The sequence below is a fragment of the Pongo abelii genome, chromosome 21, assembly GCF_028885655.2.
Source record: "Pongo abelii isolate AG06213 chromosome 21, NHGRI_mPonAbe1-v2.0_pri, whole genome shotgun sequence".
Classification (NCBI taxonomy): domain Eukaryota; kingdom Metazoa; phylum Chordata; class Mammalia; order Primates; family Hominidae; genus Pongo; species Pongo abelii.
In genome coordinates, this window is record NC_072006.2 from 20,953,129 (window position 1) to 20,970,613 (window position 17,485).

Genomic DNA, 17,485 nt, shown 5'->3' on the forward strand with positions numbered 1-17,485 from the left:
AAAATACATTCTTTAGAACTTTGTTTTTCTTGAATATGCCAGTGCCAAATTTTTTGTCTAACATGTTTTTATTTTACATTAATTCTTTTTTTAACAAAGAAATCATTTATAACTTATAAATTATCCTTTTAGAATAGTGGAAATGACTCTGCTGTCCATTTAAACAGAATGGATAAACAAATTGATACAGGCATAGTCATACAATGAAATACCTGACAATGAAAAAGAACAAACCACTAATAGACACAGTAACACGAATGTATCTCAGAGACATACTATGGAGTAAAGAAGCCAGAGAATGGTCAGGTGCGGTGGCTCATGCCTGTAATCCCAGCACTTCGGGAGGCAGAGGCAGGGTGATTGCTTGAGCTCAGGAGTTGGAAACCAGCCTGGGCAACATGGTGAAAAAAAATACAATGATTAGCTGGGCATGGTGGCACGTGCCTGTAGACCCAGCTACCTTGGGGGCTGAGGCAGGAGGATTGCTTGAGCCCAGGAGGTCGAGGCTACAGTGAGCCAAGATCATGCCTGGGTGATGAAGTGAGACCCTGTCTCAAAAAAAAAAAAAAAAAAAAAAAAAGCCAGAGAGTATGTACTGAGTATGTGCTGTATTAAAATATAGAATTTATATAAAATTCAGAAACAGGAAAAAAAATCTATGGTATTGGTGTCCAGACAGTGGTTAACCTTTGGTAGTAGAGGAACCAAAAAGAGACATGATGAGGGATAAGGGTGTGATGGTTACACAGGTGTGCTCAGTTTGGAATATGCACTGACCTGTACACTTGGGACACACGGCTCTTTTCTCTAGGTACGCTTCAGTGAAAGTCACACAGAAAGAAATCAACAGAAGGGCTATTAGGTTGGTCAAAATATCACCACTAAGTGTTGGAGAAGAACGTTTGGGGCCAGAAGTCCAAGCATGCTTCCAAAATCTGGCCAAGAATTTGCATGAGCACATCTCTGTTGCTGCCATTGAATACAAAATGTGGCTGTTTCTTTGCAGACACCTCGGCCTGGGACACACATGTATTACTATCTGACATTAAATTATACATGCATTTGCTTATTTTCTGCCCCCCAGTTAAAATGTGAGCTCACTTTTGGCATATAGTAGGGACTCAACTAATATTTATTGGGTATCTTTGCCTCTATATCCTTTCACTGCTAAGAAGAACTCTCCTTCTCACAGAGGCATTCTTTCACCTTTATTCTTAAAGGATATTTTTACTTGGTATGAAATTCAGGTTGGCAGTTATTTTCTTCTAGCATATTGGAGATATCTTTCCACTGTCTTCTGACTTCTATTGTTGCATTACAGAAAGCAATGGTCAATCTAACTATGGCTCACTTTTAGGATATGTCTTTCTCTAGCTTCCCTTTTAAAATTATTAAACTTTTCATCTTGAGCTCATTATAGATCCATACGCTGTTGTAAGAAAAATACAAAGAGATCCTGTGTACCCACTTCTGGCTGTTTTTAAGATATTCTCTCTGGCTTTGTTTTCCTTCAGTTTCACATAAGATGCCAGGTATAGATGTCTCTTTAACCTGCTTGGAATTCCATGGGCTTTTGGAATCCCAAGAAGTATGTTTCTGTCCTGAAAATGTTTTAGCTATTACTTCTTCGCATAATGCCCCTCTAGCATTCACTTGTTTCCTCCCGGGACTCCAGTTAAAGGGATGCTGGACTTTCTCACTACATCTGTACCACCTCGTTTTATATCTTCATGCTGCATTCTGGACGACTCCAGTTAATGAATGGTCTCTTCAGCTGTGTCTAATTGGCTGTTAAATGCTTCTATTTAGTTTTAAATTTTGGTGATCATACTTTTCAGTTCTAGACTGAAAAGTCTAGAACTTTTTTGGTTCATTGTTCAGATTTGTTACTTCACTTTTCAGAGTTCTTTTAGATATTTTTTAAGCTTTAAAAAAATCTCTAATATAGTAACCATAATTGTTTTATATTTTGTGTCTAACAATTCTGATATCTCACATATTTGTGGGTGTGCTTCCATTGTCAGTTGTTTCTGCTGGTTCTTGCTCATCTGTCTTGTTTGCCCAGTTATCCTTTATTGTATGCTGGTCATTGTATTTGGCTATTATTTAGGAATAATTTCAGATTTGGGATGATGGCACTTTTATTGTTTGCTTTGGCTAGGTGCCTATCCATGCAGTGCCAGTAATCTAAGTGCAGGATTTGAGATTATCTAGTGTACTGAGGGATATAAGACCAGACCACAAAGCGGTATAATGACTGACTGCAATTCATCTTTACCCTACAGGTCTTACCCTTCAGGATTCTTCCTTAAATTTGGGGTTGGTTTGTCAACCCTGGGTTTCTACCTTGAATGACTCCGGGTTTTGACATATGTTTCTGGGGCTCTTTGAGGTCCCCAAGGCCACAGATCAATTTCTCAGTTGCTTACTTAAAATCACAAAATATTCTCAGGGAAAATGGGCTTTTGTGTGCTAAGCTTACCTCTCTGGGTACTTAATTTACTACACTTTTTTTTTGTTTGTTTCTGAGACAAGATCTCACTCTATCACCTAGGCTGAAGGGCATCGGCACGATCACAGCTCACTGCAGCCTCAATCTCCCAAGCTCAAGTGATCCTCCACCTTGGCCTCCTGAGTAGGTGGGTCTACATGTGTGTACCACCACCCCCAGCTAATTTTTTTTTATTTTTAGTAGAGACAAGGTCGGGCTATATTGCCCAGACTGGTCTTGAACTCCTGAACTCAAGTGATTCTCCTGCCTTGGCCTCCCAAAGTACTGGAATTACAGACCTGAGCCACCATGCCCAGCCTATCACAGATTTTTTGACTGGCAATTTCTCACTGATTTATTTGCTCTTTACTGTTTTCAAAATATTTGTTTTTATTATTTTGTTCAGTTTTTCTAGTAGTCCTCCTTGAAAGCTTGGCCTGAGTTAGCTCACTTACCACTATCAGAACATCTGAACTACTTCTTCCTTTTTTTAGGGCTGCAAAAGATTTCAACAAATGGAGCTACCAGGATTATTTAACCAATCCCATACTGAAAAAGCTGTTTCCACATTTTTCCTGTCTGAATCAATGCTAGAATGCGTACCTTGAATGCATGTCCTTTCACATGAAGATAGAAACTGTGAGTCTTTCCTCCTTGCATCCCTAGCATCTGGTGTTGCCTAGCACATAATAAGTCCCCCAAAAATAGCTGTCAAATACTAAACGAATGATGAAATTGCAATTTTGCTCGTTCTAATCACAGATTCTTTTGTGTTGTTGGTAATAATTACCAGCTGACTTTCTTCCATCCATCAAAGAGCAGTGGGATCAGATGGCCCAGTCTGGTGCCATTTCAGTCTGATACTATCTTGACCACACTTGTCTGTTTTCTTGTGTCCTTCTTTACAGCTCACAAAAGGCGAGCGGCAACTCCATATATTCAGGTATTTTACCAATAAGATACACCATCCCATCTCTGCATGATCTCAGATTCATTCATCACAAAGTAAAGAGGCTGGAATGTGTGATCTAGAGGTACTTTCAATTTCAAATTACAATTGTCCCTCAGTATCCCTGGGGGATTGGTTCCGGGACCCTTGGCAGATACCAAACTCCACAGATACTCAAGTCCCTTGTATAAAATGTAGTATTTGCATATAACCTATGCACATCCTCCTGTATGTTTTAAATTAGCTCTAGATTACTTATAATAGCCAATACAATGTAAATACTATGTAAATAGTTGTTAGGCTGCATTGTTTAGGAAATAGTGAGAAGAAAAATGTCTGTACCTGTTCAATACAGATGTGACCATCCTTTTTTTTTTCGGAATATATATATATGAGAGAATATATATATATATAATATATATACATATATATATATGAGACAGGGTCTCATGCTGTTGCCCAGGCTGGAGTGCAGTGACACAATCACACCTCACTACAGCCTCAAACTCCTGGGCTCAAGCAATCCTCCCAGCTCAACCTCACAAGTAGCTGGAATTACAGGTGCGTGCCACCACACCAAGCTACCTTTAAGATTCTCCCTCTCCTCTCTCCCCTCTCCCCTCTCCCCTCTCCCCTCTTTCTTTGGTCTCCCTCTCCTTCTTTCTTCGGTCTCCCTCTGTTGCTGAAGCTGGACTGTACTGCCGTGATCTCAGCTCGCTGCAACCTCCCTGCCTCGGGCTCCTGTGATTCTCCTGCCTCGGCCTGCCGAGTGCCTGGGATTGCAGGCGCGCGCCGCCATGCCTGACTGGTTTTTGTAATTTTGGTGGAGACGGGGTTTCGCCGTGTTGACCAGGCTGGTCTCCAGCTCCTGGCCCCGAGTGATCTGCCCGCCTGGGCCTCCCGAGGTGCTGGGATTGCAGAGGGAGTCTCCCTCACTCAATGCTCAATGTTGCTCGGGCTGGAGTGCAGTGGCGTGATCTCGGCTCACTACAACCTCCACCTCCCAGCCGCCTGCCTTGGCCTCCCAAAGTGCTAAGATTACAGCCTCTGCCCCGCCGCCACCCCGTCTAGGAAGTGAGGAGCGTCTCTGCCTGGCCGCCCCTGGTCTGGGATGTGAGGAGCGCCTCTGCCCGGCCGCCCCTGGTCTGGGATGTGAGGAGCGCCTCTGCCCGGCCGCCCCGTCTGGGAAGTGAGGAGCGCCTCTGCCCGGCCGCCCCGTCTGGGAGGTGAGGAGCGCCTCTGCCCGGCCGCCCCGTCTGGGAGGTGAGGAGCGCCTCTGCCCGGCCGCCCCGTCTGGGAGGTGAGGAGCGCCTCTGCCCGGCAGCCACCCCGTCTGGGAGGAAGTGAGGAGCGCCTCTGCCCGGCCGCCCCGTCTGGGAAGTGAGGAGCGCCTCTGCCCGGCCGCCCGGTCTGGGAGGTGAGGAGCGCCTCTGCCAGGCCGCCCTGTCTGGGAGGTGTACCCAACAGCTCCGAAGAGACAGCGACCATCGAGAACGGGCCATGAAGACGATGGCGGTTTTGTTGAAAAGAAAAGGGGGAAATGTGGGGAAAAGAAAGAGAGACCAGATTGTTACTGTGTCTGTGTAGAAAGAAGTAGGCATAGGAGACTCCATTTTGTTCTCTACTAGGAGAAATTCTTCTGCCTTGGGATGCTGTTGATCTATGGCCTTTCCCCCATCCCCCTGCTCTCTGAAACATGTGCTGTGTCAACTCAGGGTTAAATGGATTAAGGGCGGTGCAAGATGTGCTTTGTTAAACAGATGCTTGGAGGCAGCATGCTCTTTAAGAGTCATCACCACTCCCTAATCTCAAGTACCCAGGGACACAAACACTGCAGAAGGCCGCAGGGACCTCTGCCTAGGAAAACCAGAGACCTTTGTTCATGTGTTTATCTGCTGACCTTCTCTCCACTATTATCCTATGACCCTGCCATATCCCCCTCTCTGAGAAACACCCAAGAATGATCAATAAATACTTAATTAAAAAAAAAAAAAAGATTTTTCTGTAGAGACGAGGTCTCACTCTGTTGCCCAGGCTAATCTTGAACTCCTAGACTTAAGCAGTCCTCTCACATTGGCCTCCCAAAGTGCTGGGATTACACGTGTGAGCCACCACACCTGGCCTGTTTCATTTTTATGAGATTTCTGTATCAGTAACATTTATATAATATCATATATGATAGTTACTACAAGGACTGGATATATAGTATTTGTTTGCTTGTTTGTTTTTTGAGATGGAGTCTTGCTCTGTTGCCCAGGCTGGAGTGCAATGGTGCGATCTTGGCTCACCATAACCTCCACCTCCCAGGTTCAAGCGATTCTCCCGCCTCAGCCTCCTGAATAGCTGGGATTATAGGTGCGTGCCACCACACCCGGCTAATTTTGTATTTTTATTAGAGACGGGGTTTCACCACGTTGGTCAGGCTGGTCTCCACCTCCCGAACTCGTGATCCACCTGCCTTGGCCTCCCAAAGTGCTGGGACTACAGGTGTGAGCCACTGCACCTGACCTGGATATGTAGTATTTGAACTGAAAAGCCAATCCATTCTCCTGGATAAAGGGTTTATCTTGGTTTTCTTTGAGACTCTCTGAAATCTCTACCATTGGGTTTCTTGTAGAAAAACTGAGACACCAATATGGATATTTCTGGCTTGATACTGCTTCCCTTAAATCTCTGTATGATGTTCCACCTATAGGGGCTGTGGGAGCTCTGCCCTGTCTGTGGGACGAAGCAGAGAAGCAAGCAGAGCCTGAAAAGAAAAATGGTTCACCATGACCAACCATCTCTGAGGAGACAGGATGAAGGCACAGGCAGGGAGAGGTGAACGCTAGGCATCTGCAACGCCAGCAGGGTGCTCTCGAAATGTTACAGAGAGAAGAGAAAGGATAACGTCAGAGCAGAGTCGAGAGCACTAGTGCAAACAAAGTGACTTCTTAGTTTATCTAACATCTGACTTGCTTTCTGGGAAGCATGGCTGTAGGAGGGGATGGAGCTGGGTCAGACAGAAGGACAATGGCTGGACACGCATGGCTATCCCAGGGGGAGCTGAGTCAGAAAGGGCCCGGCTCCTGCCACTGCTTGTGGTACCCAACTTTCTTCTCATCCCCTCCCCACACACATATGAGAAGTCTCAGGCCTCCTGAAAGGAAATTCCGTCTCAGACGAGCTGCTTTTCAGGGCGCGTGTGACAGGATTCCAGTCAGAAATCTCACATAACCCAAGCGAATTTTTCTCCTTGCTGATGCTCTAATACCAATCATGGTTATTCTATCAGAATTGGATGTTTCTGTCTTGTATCATTCCTGTAAACATAAAGTAAAGAAAGCCTTGGGAATGACATGGCTTATTCAATCAGCAGAGCCTGCAATCTGAACGTGGACCCAAAGTTACTCTTTTGGTTTTGAATTTTCCAAAGTTTGATTTCCAAATTCTTGATTTTTCAAAAATATCAATTCAGCAAGATACAGACTCAAATTAAAAAAAATATATATATACGTATATATATATACACATATATGTATATATATACGTATGTATATGTGTATATATATACGTATATATGTGTATATATATACGTATATATATGTGTGTATATATATACGTATATATATATGTGTGTATATATATACGTATATATATATGTGTGTATATATATACGTATATATATACGTGTATATATATATAAAAAACTGGACCATCTGTCTGTATTGCTTAAATAACCAGAGCGTTGATTTTTCATAAATGTGCCTTTTGCTCATCTATGTCCCAAACACACTTCCAGGTGATATCAAGAGAGGCTAGATCATTATCTATCAATAACACATTTGCCTTCTTAAGCGCATTGAAAACGGCAGGAATAGAAACCAAAGTCAGAGAAAGGGCATGAGTTTGCCTGAGAAGAGTTCCTTATGAGGGAGGCACAGTGCACTGCTGACAGGGCAGGTGAGGCTTCTTTGAGGAACTAACAAGAGGTCGGATTCACCCAGACTCTCTACTAGGCCAGCAGTGAGTGGTTCTTTTCTTCATTTGTTTTGGCCCAAGGGCCATTTCAGGAAAATTTACTGGCTGGGTTTCTTTTCCCCAATTCAAAATAAAAATACTGGCTGGGTGCGGTAGCTCATACTTGTAATCATAGCACTTTGGGAGGCCAAGGCAGATGGATCGCTAGAGCTCAGGTGTTCGAGACCAGCCTGGGTAACATGGCAAAACCCCATCTCTACAAAAAAAATACAAAAATTAGCCGGGTGTGGTGGCACAGGCCTGTAGTCCCAGCTACTTGGGGGACTGAGGCGGGAGGATTGCTTGAGTCTGGGAGGTGAAGGTTGCAGTGAGCCGAGGTGGCTCCACTACACTCCAGCCTGGATGACAAAGTGAGACTGTCTCAAAAAAACAAACGAAAAGAAAATACTGAGTCTTGTGGAAAAAATATTATTCCTTCAAAGTTAAGATGACCAACAAGATAAGGCACTGCTGTTAGCAGTAACAACCAGGCATGTTTAAGAAGTAGGAACGGGGAGGTGCTTTTTAGTGTTTTGATCATGAAAGCAGGTTGCAGTCTAGGACCAAGATCCCCATTCTAGATGATCTTGACCTTCTGATAGAAAAGGACCCTCCAATTTCACATTTTCTATCTGGCCTAGATGAAACTATGGGATACTTTTGGACATGGGTATCCTTCGTTCTTTCAACAGTAGCTTGCAATTGTTTTGTCCAACTCCTAGATGGACTTCAAACTGTGAAATTGTGTAAGACAATCTGCCTTCAAGGGACTGTGACACTCTCTGATTACCAGTGTGAGCTGCTCACAGGTCCAACCCTTGTGGTCTTTGTGAACCACACACCACCGGCCTATACCAAACCCCTTCCCATTCTGCCCCTGTGACAAACCACTAAAATAGCTTTCTGGAAAAACAAAACCAAACCTCTGCAAGTTACCACATTAAAAACAAGTAATCTTAAGAAACCACTTTCTACAATGCAGAATTTCCATAGAGGGAAAAACTAGGACACTGTTCCATTTGCTAATAACTTTCCTTTGACACTTGAATCCTTATTCAGCTGATATTTATCAAATGCCCATAAGAGCTAACTATAGACCCCTGTGCTTTCCTTTATGACAATGAAGTCCAACACTCACCCTGGCGAAATGGTCGTTTCCGAGGAGCGTCTGCAGGAGGACGGGCAGCTGCTGCTCCAGGTGAAGCTTAAGGCAGAGCTGGGTCAGCTCCTGGCGGTCCAGAAAGCCAGTCCCCGTGGTGTCACAGCTGCTGTAGACTTCCCTGAGCTGCGAGACATAGTGGTTCTCTTCTTCATCCATCCCATAGCAGGCTGGCAGTGTGCAAGGGAAGAAGAAAACATCAGGACACTTTCCCACCTCCCCTCCCATTCCCACACTGCCGGTGAGCACCGAGCTACACGGTCCAAGCAGGCGCAGGAGCTGGCATGTGGAGAAGGCACCAGGGACCCTTGCAGGGCCAAGCACACAGTGGGAGGACTCAGCTCCACCCTTGCAGGAGAGGCCAGAGCAGGTTAACAGGGAGTGAGGATAAATAGTCCTTCCATTGTCAGTCACAAGAACCAGAATTTCTTTGTTGTATGAAAAATATCCATTAGGCCAGGTATGGTGACTCACGCTTGTAATCCCAACACTTTGGGAGACAAAGGCGGGAGGACTGCTTGAACCCAGGAGTTCAAGGCTGCAGTGGGCCTTGACAGTGCCACTGTTCTCCAGCGTGGGCAGCAGAGTGAAACCCTATCTCAAAAAGGAAACTATTTTAGAATAATTAGAAAATAGAGATATGTAGTATAAAGAAAACTAAAACCATCAAAAATTCCACTACCATATAAAAACACTACTATTAATATTTTGAGCAGCATACAATCTAATTTTTTTTTCTTTTTTGGGAGATAGGGTCTTGCTCTATTGCCCAGGCTGGAGTGCAGTGGGGCAATCTCAGCTCACTGCAACCTCTGCCTCCAAGAGCCCCAGAACACAGCCCAGGCAACAAGACAGCAGACAAACCACGAACCCCGCAGAACTGTGGAGGGTCTCAGAAGCAGTGGAGCAGCCTGAAGGTAGGGCTTAGAATTCCAATGTTCACACACACTCCACTCCCCGGAGTCTGGAGCCGATGATGCCAGACGGATGCGGGAGAGGAGAATAATGAAGGGGCTGAGCCCAAAACACACACACGCGCACACAGAAAAACTGCACTACCCAGAGAAGGAAAGAGGAAAGCCATTTCAGCCAGGAAACAAAACAGACTGCTGGGCAAAAAGAATGATCCGAGACCAAGGGAAGTTTCCTGGACACTGACAAGTTACAGTGGCAAAACAACCATCAACAGCAGAATCAGAAGATAAGGAAAGCTCCTATAAAGTGTATCTAAACAATAAAGATAAAAATGAGAGAGAAAAAAAGGGAAATTAAAAGTCAATTCCATACAGTAGTCAAATCAGTGTGGTCTCAGCACAGGCAGACATAGACCCATGGAACAGAATACAGACCCCAGAAATCAACACCCATGGATACAGTCAAACAATCTTCAACAAGGGTGTCAAGACCACAAAACGGGAAAAAGACTGCCTCTCCAATAAATGCTGCAGGGAAAACTACAGATATCCACAAGCAAAAGAACTCAGTTTAACCCTTGCTTTCTACAATATACAAAAATTAACTTTTGTAAAATTTACCAAAAATGGATCAAAGACCTTAAATGTAAGACCTAAAACTATAAAGCGGTTTATAGTTTTAACTAAAATAGTGTAATAGTTTTATAAACAGAGAGAAACCTTCATGATGTTGGATTTGGCAGTGATTTCTTAGATATGTCACTAAGAGCACAGGCAACAAAAGCAAAGATACACAAAGGGGACTACATCAAACTTGAAAACTTGAAGGCACTGCGGGGCCAGGCTGGTGGGAGCAGGGGAAGCCAAAAGAAAAGTAGGTAAGCTCTAAGTCTGTCCTTCTTCTGGCCCAGGGTACACAGTCCTCCTGTGCCCAACTTCTCACCAGACACCTGCACGTTAGCTCACTGCAACCTTGGCCTTATCAGTACTACACAAAGCCCTCTGCAGCATAAACGCTATTCTATAAAATCCCCAACAAAGCTTTGTCTCTTTGCAGTCAGCTCCTCTCTTCCTGCTGTGCCTGTTGCTCCCTTGCAATGTATTTTTCTACTTTCTCTTCACCCTTCTTTACCTACCTACAAGGCATTTTTCTCCTTTCTCTCTGCCTTTCTTGGTAAATTCTTCTTACCCCTGCGCTGCCAGCCCCAGACAGTTGCGGCTCACCTGTGACAATAACCAAAAGAATTCAAAACAGCATCTCAAAGAGATACAGTCATGTATCACTTAACAACGGTGATAAGTTCTGAAAATGTGTTGTTAGGTGATTTTGTTGTTATGCAAACATCACAGAGTGTACTTACACAAACCAAGATAGCATGGCCTACCACAAACCTAGGCCACAAGCAGGTCCATGTACTGAACCACTGGAGGCAATTGTAACACAATGGTAATCTAAACATATCTAAACATAGAAAAGGTACAGAACTACAGTATTATAATCTTATGAGACCACCACTGTATATGCAGTCCATTGCTGACTGAAATATTGTTATGTGGTGTGTGACTATATGTACAGTCATCCCTCAATATCCATAGGGGGTGGTTCCGGGACCTCTCATGGATACCAAAATCATAGATGCTCAAGTCCCTCTATAAAATGATGTAGTATTTGCATATAACCTATGCATATCCTCCTGTATACTTTAAATCACCTCTAGATTACGTATAATACCTAAGACAAGGTAAATGCTGTGTAAGTAGTTGTTATACCATATTGTTTACGGAATAATGACAAGAAAACAAAAAGCCTCTACATGTTCAGTATAGAGGCAACCATCACAGGCCTAACTATATTTTTGATTCATGGTTAGTTAAATCCACAGATGTAGAACCCACAGATAGAAAAGACTCACTGTACTTCTGTGTACAATGAAATATTATTACACCTCAAAAAGGAGGAAAATCTCGTCATTTGCAACAACATGGATACGCCTAGAGGACATTAACACTAAGTGAAATAAGGCCGGCACAGAGAGACAAACGCCACAGACCTTACTCAGATGTGGACTCTAGAGCAGCTGGCCGCAGAGAAGCTAAGAGTGAACGGGAGTGGCCAGGGGCTGGTGTTGGGGGGATGTGGAGTTGTTGGGTAGGGGTGCAAAGTTTTGGGTAAGACATGAATAAGTTCTGGCAATCTACTGTACAACGTGGTGACTATAGTTAATAATAACATATTGTATACTCGAAAATTGCTATGAGAGTAGATCTTAAATGTCACCACAAAAAGTATTAAGTATGCGAGGGGACAGATATGTTAATTAGCTAGATTTAACAATTTGATAATGTATACATGTATCAAAACATCATTTTGTACACCATAAATATATGCCATTTTTATTTGTCAATTATACCTTCATAAACTGGGGTGGGGGAGAAGTTCTAGAGATCTGTTACAAAATAAGCGAATCTAGTTAACATTACAGAACTGTACACTTAACAATGGTTAAGAGGGTAAATTTCATGTTGTGTTTTTTGCCACCATTAAATTTAAGTAAAATATATTTTTTAAAAAGAAAGAAAGAAAAGTGTTCAAAATATGGTGGCCTGCTTTCTGAAACTGCCCAACTCTGTTCTCCTATAGCACTTTTATCTGGATTTTCTCCTTGCCTCCCTCTCATGCAAAATAATCAATCCCAAAGATCTATACATCCTTGAAAAGCCCAGAAAAGGGAGCCAAGGGAAGGGAAAAGGGAAATGATTAGAATAATACAAGGCTTTTTTTCCAAGCACACAGATGGAAATATAGTTCCGCTTGGGACAACAAATGAAAACCACCCGTGCCAAGCACACCCTTGTGAACTTCAGAGCAAACAAACAAGTGAGCCCTACAGATGTCCAGAGAGAAAGAGCAGCCCCACATCACAGCAACAGGGATCAGAACAGCACCATGCCCGCAGCAGCAAGGCTGAAAGTTCAGAGCCAACCCAGGGCCTTCCATGTGCTCAGGGTAAATGACTTTCCACCTACCCAAGAGGCTATATAACCCACGCTGAACACACACTTCAGCAAAACAAGGGGTGAACCAAGAAAGTCAAAGACACAGGCTCACGATCTGGGCTCCATCCAAGACGGGAGGCTTTGGTGTAGGAGCTAAGCCAGGCCAGGGATGGGAGGTGACCAACCCCAGACAGACTGCTGTGTACTGCCCACCGAGCATTTGGGAAAAATAGGGATAGGCTTTTGACAAGGCTGATGGAGCATTTGGAAAAAATAATAATAAGTTCATTAAAAAGTAAGCCAGGGCTGGGTGCAGTGGCTCACACCTATAATCCCAGCACTTTGGGAGGCCCAGGCAGGTGGATCACTTGAGGTCAGGAGTTTAAGACCAGGCTGGCCAACATGGTGAAATACTGTCTCTACAAAAATACAAAAAATACAAACATTAGCTGGGCATGGTGGCAGGCGCCTAAAATCCCAGCTACTCAGGAGGCTGAGGCAAGAGAATTGCTTGAGCCTAGGGAGCGGAGTTTGCAGTAAGCTGAGATCATGCCACTGCACTCCAGCCTGGGCAATAGAGTGAGACTGTCTCCAAAAAAAAAAAAAAAAAAAAAACAAAAAAAAACGATAAGCCAGTAAAAGCCCAGATAACATCAGACTCCATAAAGCCAAACCTGGCAAAAGAGTAGAAGTGTAATCATGGCCAACCTGTTGGTTCTGCAGTGGACAATGTTATGCAATGACAACAGCAAAAATGCACAGTGGCCACTGGGGAGCCTAGAGAGTGTAAGAAATAACAGCAGAATGAGGTTTAATTACCTTGCTCATACTCTGTGTGCTATAAAACAGTACAATTAGGGTATGGACATGAGTATCAGGAGAAATATCTAAGACTGAAATGTGGTTGCCTCTAAGGAGAGAGATGGGGAGATGAAGGCAACAGAGGGGGGTAGTTGATGTCAACATACACTTTTTTAAAACTTTGACTTTCTTTGTTTTTGAAACAGGGTCTCCCTCTTATCGGCTGGGGTGCAGTGGCGTTGATCATGGCTCACTGCAGCCTCAACCTCCTGGGCTCAAGTGATCCTCCCACCTCAGCCCCCAAGTAGCTGGGACTACAGGTGTGCACCACCCTGCCCGGCTACTTTTAAAATTTTTGTACAGATGCGGCCTCCCTATGTTACCCAGGCTGGTCTCAAACTCCTGGACTCAAGTGACCCTTCTATCTTGGCCTCCCAAAGGGCTGGGACTACAGGTGTGAGCCCCCACGTCGGCCTGAATGTTTTCATTTTTAAGCCATGTGAGTATGTTCTTTGACGAAACAAAAACTGATGTAAATCCAATGGGTCAACGAGCCGCGCACCTGCTGGCTCTGCACATACAACCCAGCAGTGCTCCTGGGGAGAAGTTCATTAGGGAGCCAGTCATCCCCCCACACAAAATTAAAACAGAGTACAGAATACTGTAGTAAACACTGAACTTCACGGATGCAGCACCCCACACAGTGTGGCAGTGTGGCTGTCAGGTAGCACCACCCTCTGAGGGTGACGGGGATGCGTCACGGGAAGGCTCTCTGGAGGGACAGCCCTGGGCTGCTGCAGATGGAGGGTGGTTGTGGGGAGGAGGAACCTGGAAACGAGCTTCGTGCCTTCACCATCCCATTGTGGGAGGCGCGGCTACCTCAGGACACTGTCTCCTTCAGGCCCACGGTGGCACCACAGGCCTCCATTAACGGGGCTCTTGACAAGAGTCGAAATGCACGTCATGTTAACTGTACATCTACGCTTGCAACCGCACATCTACACTCACACTCTTGCTGCTCGGTCTCTCTCCCTCCCCCTTTCTCAGGGACCCAGCCTCTACCCTCCCCAGCAGTATCCACGGGACCAACACGGTGCCCTGCCCAGGCTGGGGACTCTCCTGGGGTTGGAGCTTGGCTTATCTGGGTGAAAGACACCAGGGCGTGAGATGCTGGTGGCTGCCTCTGGCCCATCCCAAGCCCGCAACGCCACTGGAAGATGAACATGTGTCGCCAAGTGAAGGGCAGGGAGGCATGGGCGTGGCCTGTGCACCTCAGGCACTGTCCTGAGAGGGGACTCCTGTGGTTGCCAGGTGAGGGGAGCTCTGTTTCTGTCCAGCTTCTTCCTCTGAAAGCAGGGGCTGAGAGGGGTGGGCTCCCCCACCTCTGCTGTGGCCTGTGGTCCTATGAAAAGGCCTCGCTCCTGGACAGTGGACCACCAGGGAAGGGAGGAGTCTGCCAGGTCCTGTAAAAATACTATGTGGTATATTTTTTTTCTTCCACCACAACATAAATTACACCCACATTTGCTTTCCAGAGTTCTCTCAGCTCACCCCAGCCTCCTCTGGGTAAGGAATCCTTTGACGCCCTGGACCTGGTGTAGATGGTGGGCAGCTCTCAGGGGCACAGCCAGGGCAGACATGGTCCTAGGCTGCCATGTGTGGCTGGCCAACCATGGCATGGCCTCTGCTCCCAGGCATGGACATGGCCTGGCCCCAGGGTCACAGTGATGGGTAGGACTGGGGAGCACAGGGCTGGAGAGCACAGAACTGGGGAGAAAGACAGCTACCCTAACTCTCCCCAGAGCTGGGGAGCACAGAACTAGGGAGCACAGGTGTGGGTAGCACAGAACTGGGGAGAGCACAAAACTGGGGAGCACAGGGGTGGAGAAGCACAGAACTGGGGAGCACAGGGGTGGAGAAGCACAGAACTGGGGAGCACAAGGCCAGGGAGCACAGGGCTGGGAAACACAGGGTCAGGGAGCACAGAGCTGGGCTTCAGGCCCTGACCAAGGGTGGCAGCAGAAGACACTTACCAGCCAGGGCACCTTGGCTGTCAGCTGCTGCTGGAGAGGCCCTGCCCACTGACCTGCAGTGTTCGATCAAATGACATGAGTGCTGCCCTTCAGTGACTGGTGTACACCTGATAAATGTTATCAAAACGTACACTAACATGGGCTGGGCTGGGGTCAGCTCCCTGGCACGAGTGCTGATGCCCAGAATCCAGTGTCCGATTTCCCTGCAGCACAGTTGTATGCACACTCACAGCATCAGCTGGGACAGCAGAGATAAGCAGTCAGCGAACAGCCATGCTCCTGCTGCCAGGGTCAACAGAGAGAGGCCAAGGTCACATGCCAGGGTTCACAGCAGCGGGATCTTCCTGACCCATGCAAAGACAACCCTGGATAAACAGAGGTTGGCAATGCTGACTCCACATCCATGGAGAACCAGCAACCTGGCCCACACCTCACTGTGAGGCCGCAGGGCCCCTGAGTGGCCAAGGAAGGCAGCTCAGCTCTGGGCAAGTCCCAGCTCCTGCCACTTGTGGCCTCGCGGTCTACAGGGAGAACTAAACACCTGCTACTAAGGGGGCGATGACTGAAAAGGCCAGGCACTCCATACAGAGACTGCTGCTTAATCACTACACACTGTAATACTGCCACCAAGGATACCAGAACTACCGTCCCATGTATGTACAGGTGCCCAGAATCCCAGTTTCATGCTGCTCAAACCCTATTTCCAGATGTGCCTTGCTGCAAATCGGCCTTCCCCTCCCTCCCTACTTGGAAATACAACCAATGCAAATGACAGAACACTGAGGGGAGAAAGCCGCCTTAACTCTCCCCAGGGAGCCCACAGTGCGTGAGCCGCCCACCCACAGACCTCTGTTTAGACTCCCCAAAGCCTCTGCGTGAGGGCAGAGGCAAGGACACCCCTTCTCTATCATCCTTCCACAGACCCACGGGGAGGAGGAAAGAAACAGGGAGCTTTCCCTGAACTCTCAGGACCAAGACATTCATCCAGCACTGCCACTGCACACCCCTGCGGGTTCCCGGGGGCTCCCAGGCCTGTGCAGGCGCCTCAGTGCAGCCTCACAACAAGCAGCTCACTGTAATAATACACACTGTTTACCTGGGCAGTTCAGAGGCCTCTTCAGTTTCTTCTTCATGCAAACTGAATTATTAATACTCCTTGGTATTCCACATGTGCATAAAATGTTTGCATGTCAAAATCACCAGAAAACCTGGCCAGCATTCAGCAGCTGACTACAAAATTGAGGGCAATATTCCAGATAAAAAGCAACACAGTTTCTCTTAGTTTCATTTGTGGAAATTGGAATGAGTAGGCTCTCAATAATCCTAATGCTATAAAGCTTAATTTAAGATACAAACATAAACTTTGCCACCAAGTGAAAGAAAATCCTGTTTTCATCCAGAGGGGAAAAGCCTGTCCCCAAACAAACTGGACACTGCCCCAGAGACATATGACGTTGTCATCGCTCTGCAGGACAGTGCAGCCCTCTGGAGGCCGGAGGAGCAAGGTGTTGGTTTGCATTTAATTAATTTATGCACAATGACGAGGGAATTTAAGCTATGCCCCCCAGAATCCACTGGGCATTAAGGGCAGAGAAGAGATTCATGACCACTCGGAGGCAGCCTAGGTGTGCCGATCACCTAGGGACCCAGAGTGTCCATAACGGGAAGCCATTCCCAACAAGGATCTCTGTAAATCCCGCTCACCCGGAAAGAACAGGGCTGAGGCAGCCCTTTGAGGGTGTTCCTTTTTTATCTGGAAAGATGTTATAACCCCAATAAAACACTGAAGCCAGTGCCTACCTTCCAGCTGAACAGACCTCAGTGCTACTTCCAATGGCCTTGCCAGCAGCAATCAGCCTTCACACTCTGGCAGTTCTGAGCTATTAGGATTAACTTCTGCTTTAAGTGTTTTCATGGCTTTTGCTTATTTTTCAAAATTTTTGCTATTTATTTATTTTGCAGGCGCAGACCCAAAATATCTCAACAATCAAGTTTGAAAAGCTATCCCTTTTTTATTAAATAAGGTTTAAGAAACTTTTTTATTGTTTCAGTCCCAAAAATATAAAAATAAGCTTATAACTCATTTAAGTGTTAATTAATATAATACTTACTTTCCCTACAAAGCAGATTTTTAGACTAAAA

At 45.7% G+C, this 17,485-nt stretch overlaps 1 protein-coding gene across 7 annotated transcripts in view; it reads right to left on the reverse strand.

The window, feature by feature from the left end:
• Nucleotides 1-17,485, reverse strand: part of NINL (ninein like) — a 133,945-nt gene that overhangs the window by 67,461 nt on the left and 48,999 nt on the right. For 5 of the 7 annotated variants that reach the window (XR_008516852.2, XM_024238921.3, XM_063720692.1 and 2 more), the window contains one exon: nucleotides 8,578-8,768. Coding sequence is in view for 5 of the 7 variants with exons in the window: in XM_054541660.2 (XP_054397635.1) it covers nucleotides 8,578-8,768 (191 nt within the window). In the remaining 2 variants the exon portion in view is untranslated. Of the gene's footprint in view, nucleotides 1-8,577; nucleotides 8,769-10,648; nucleotides 10,737-17,485 lie in introns of those variants that run through there. The other 2 variants (XM_024238922.2, XM_024238923.3) reach the window with 2 other exon arrangements.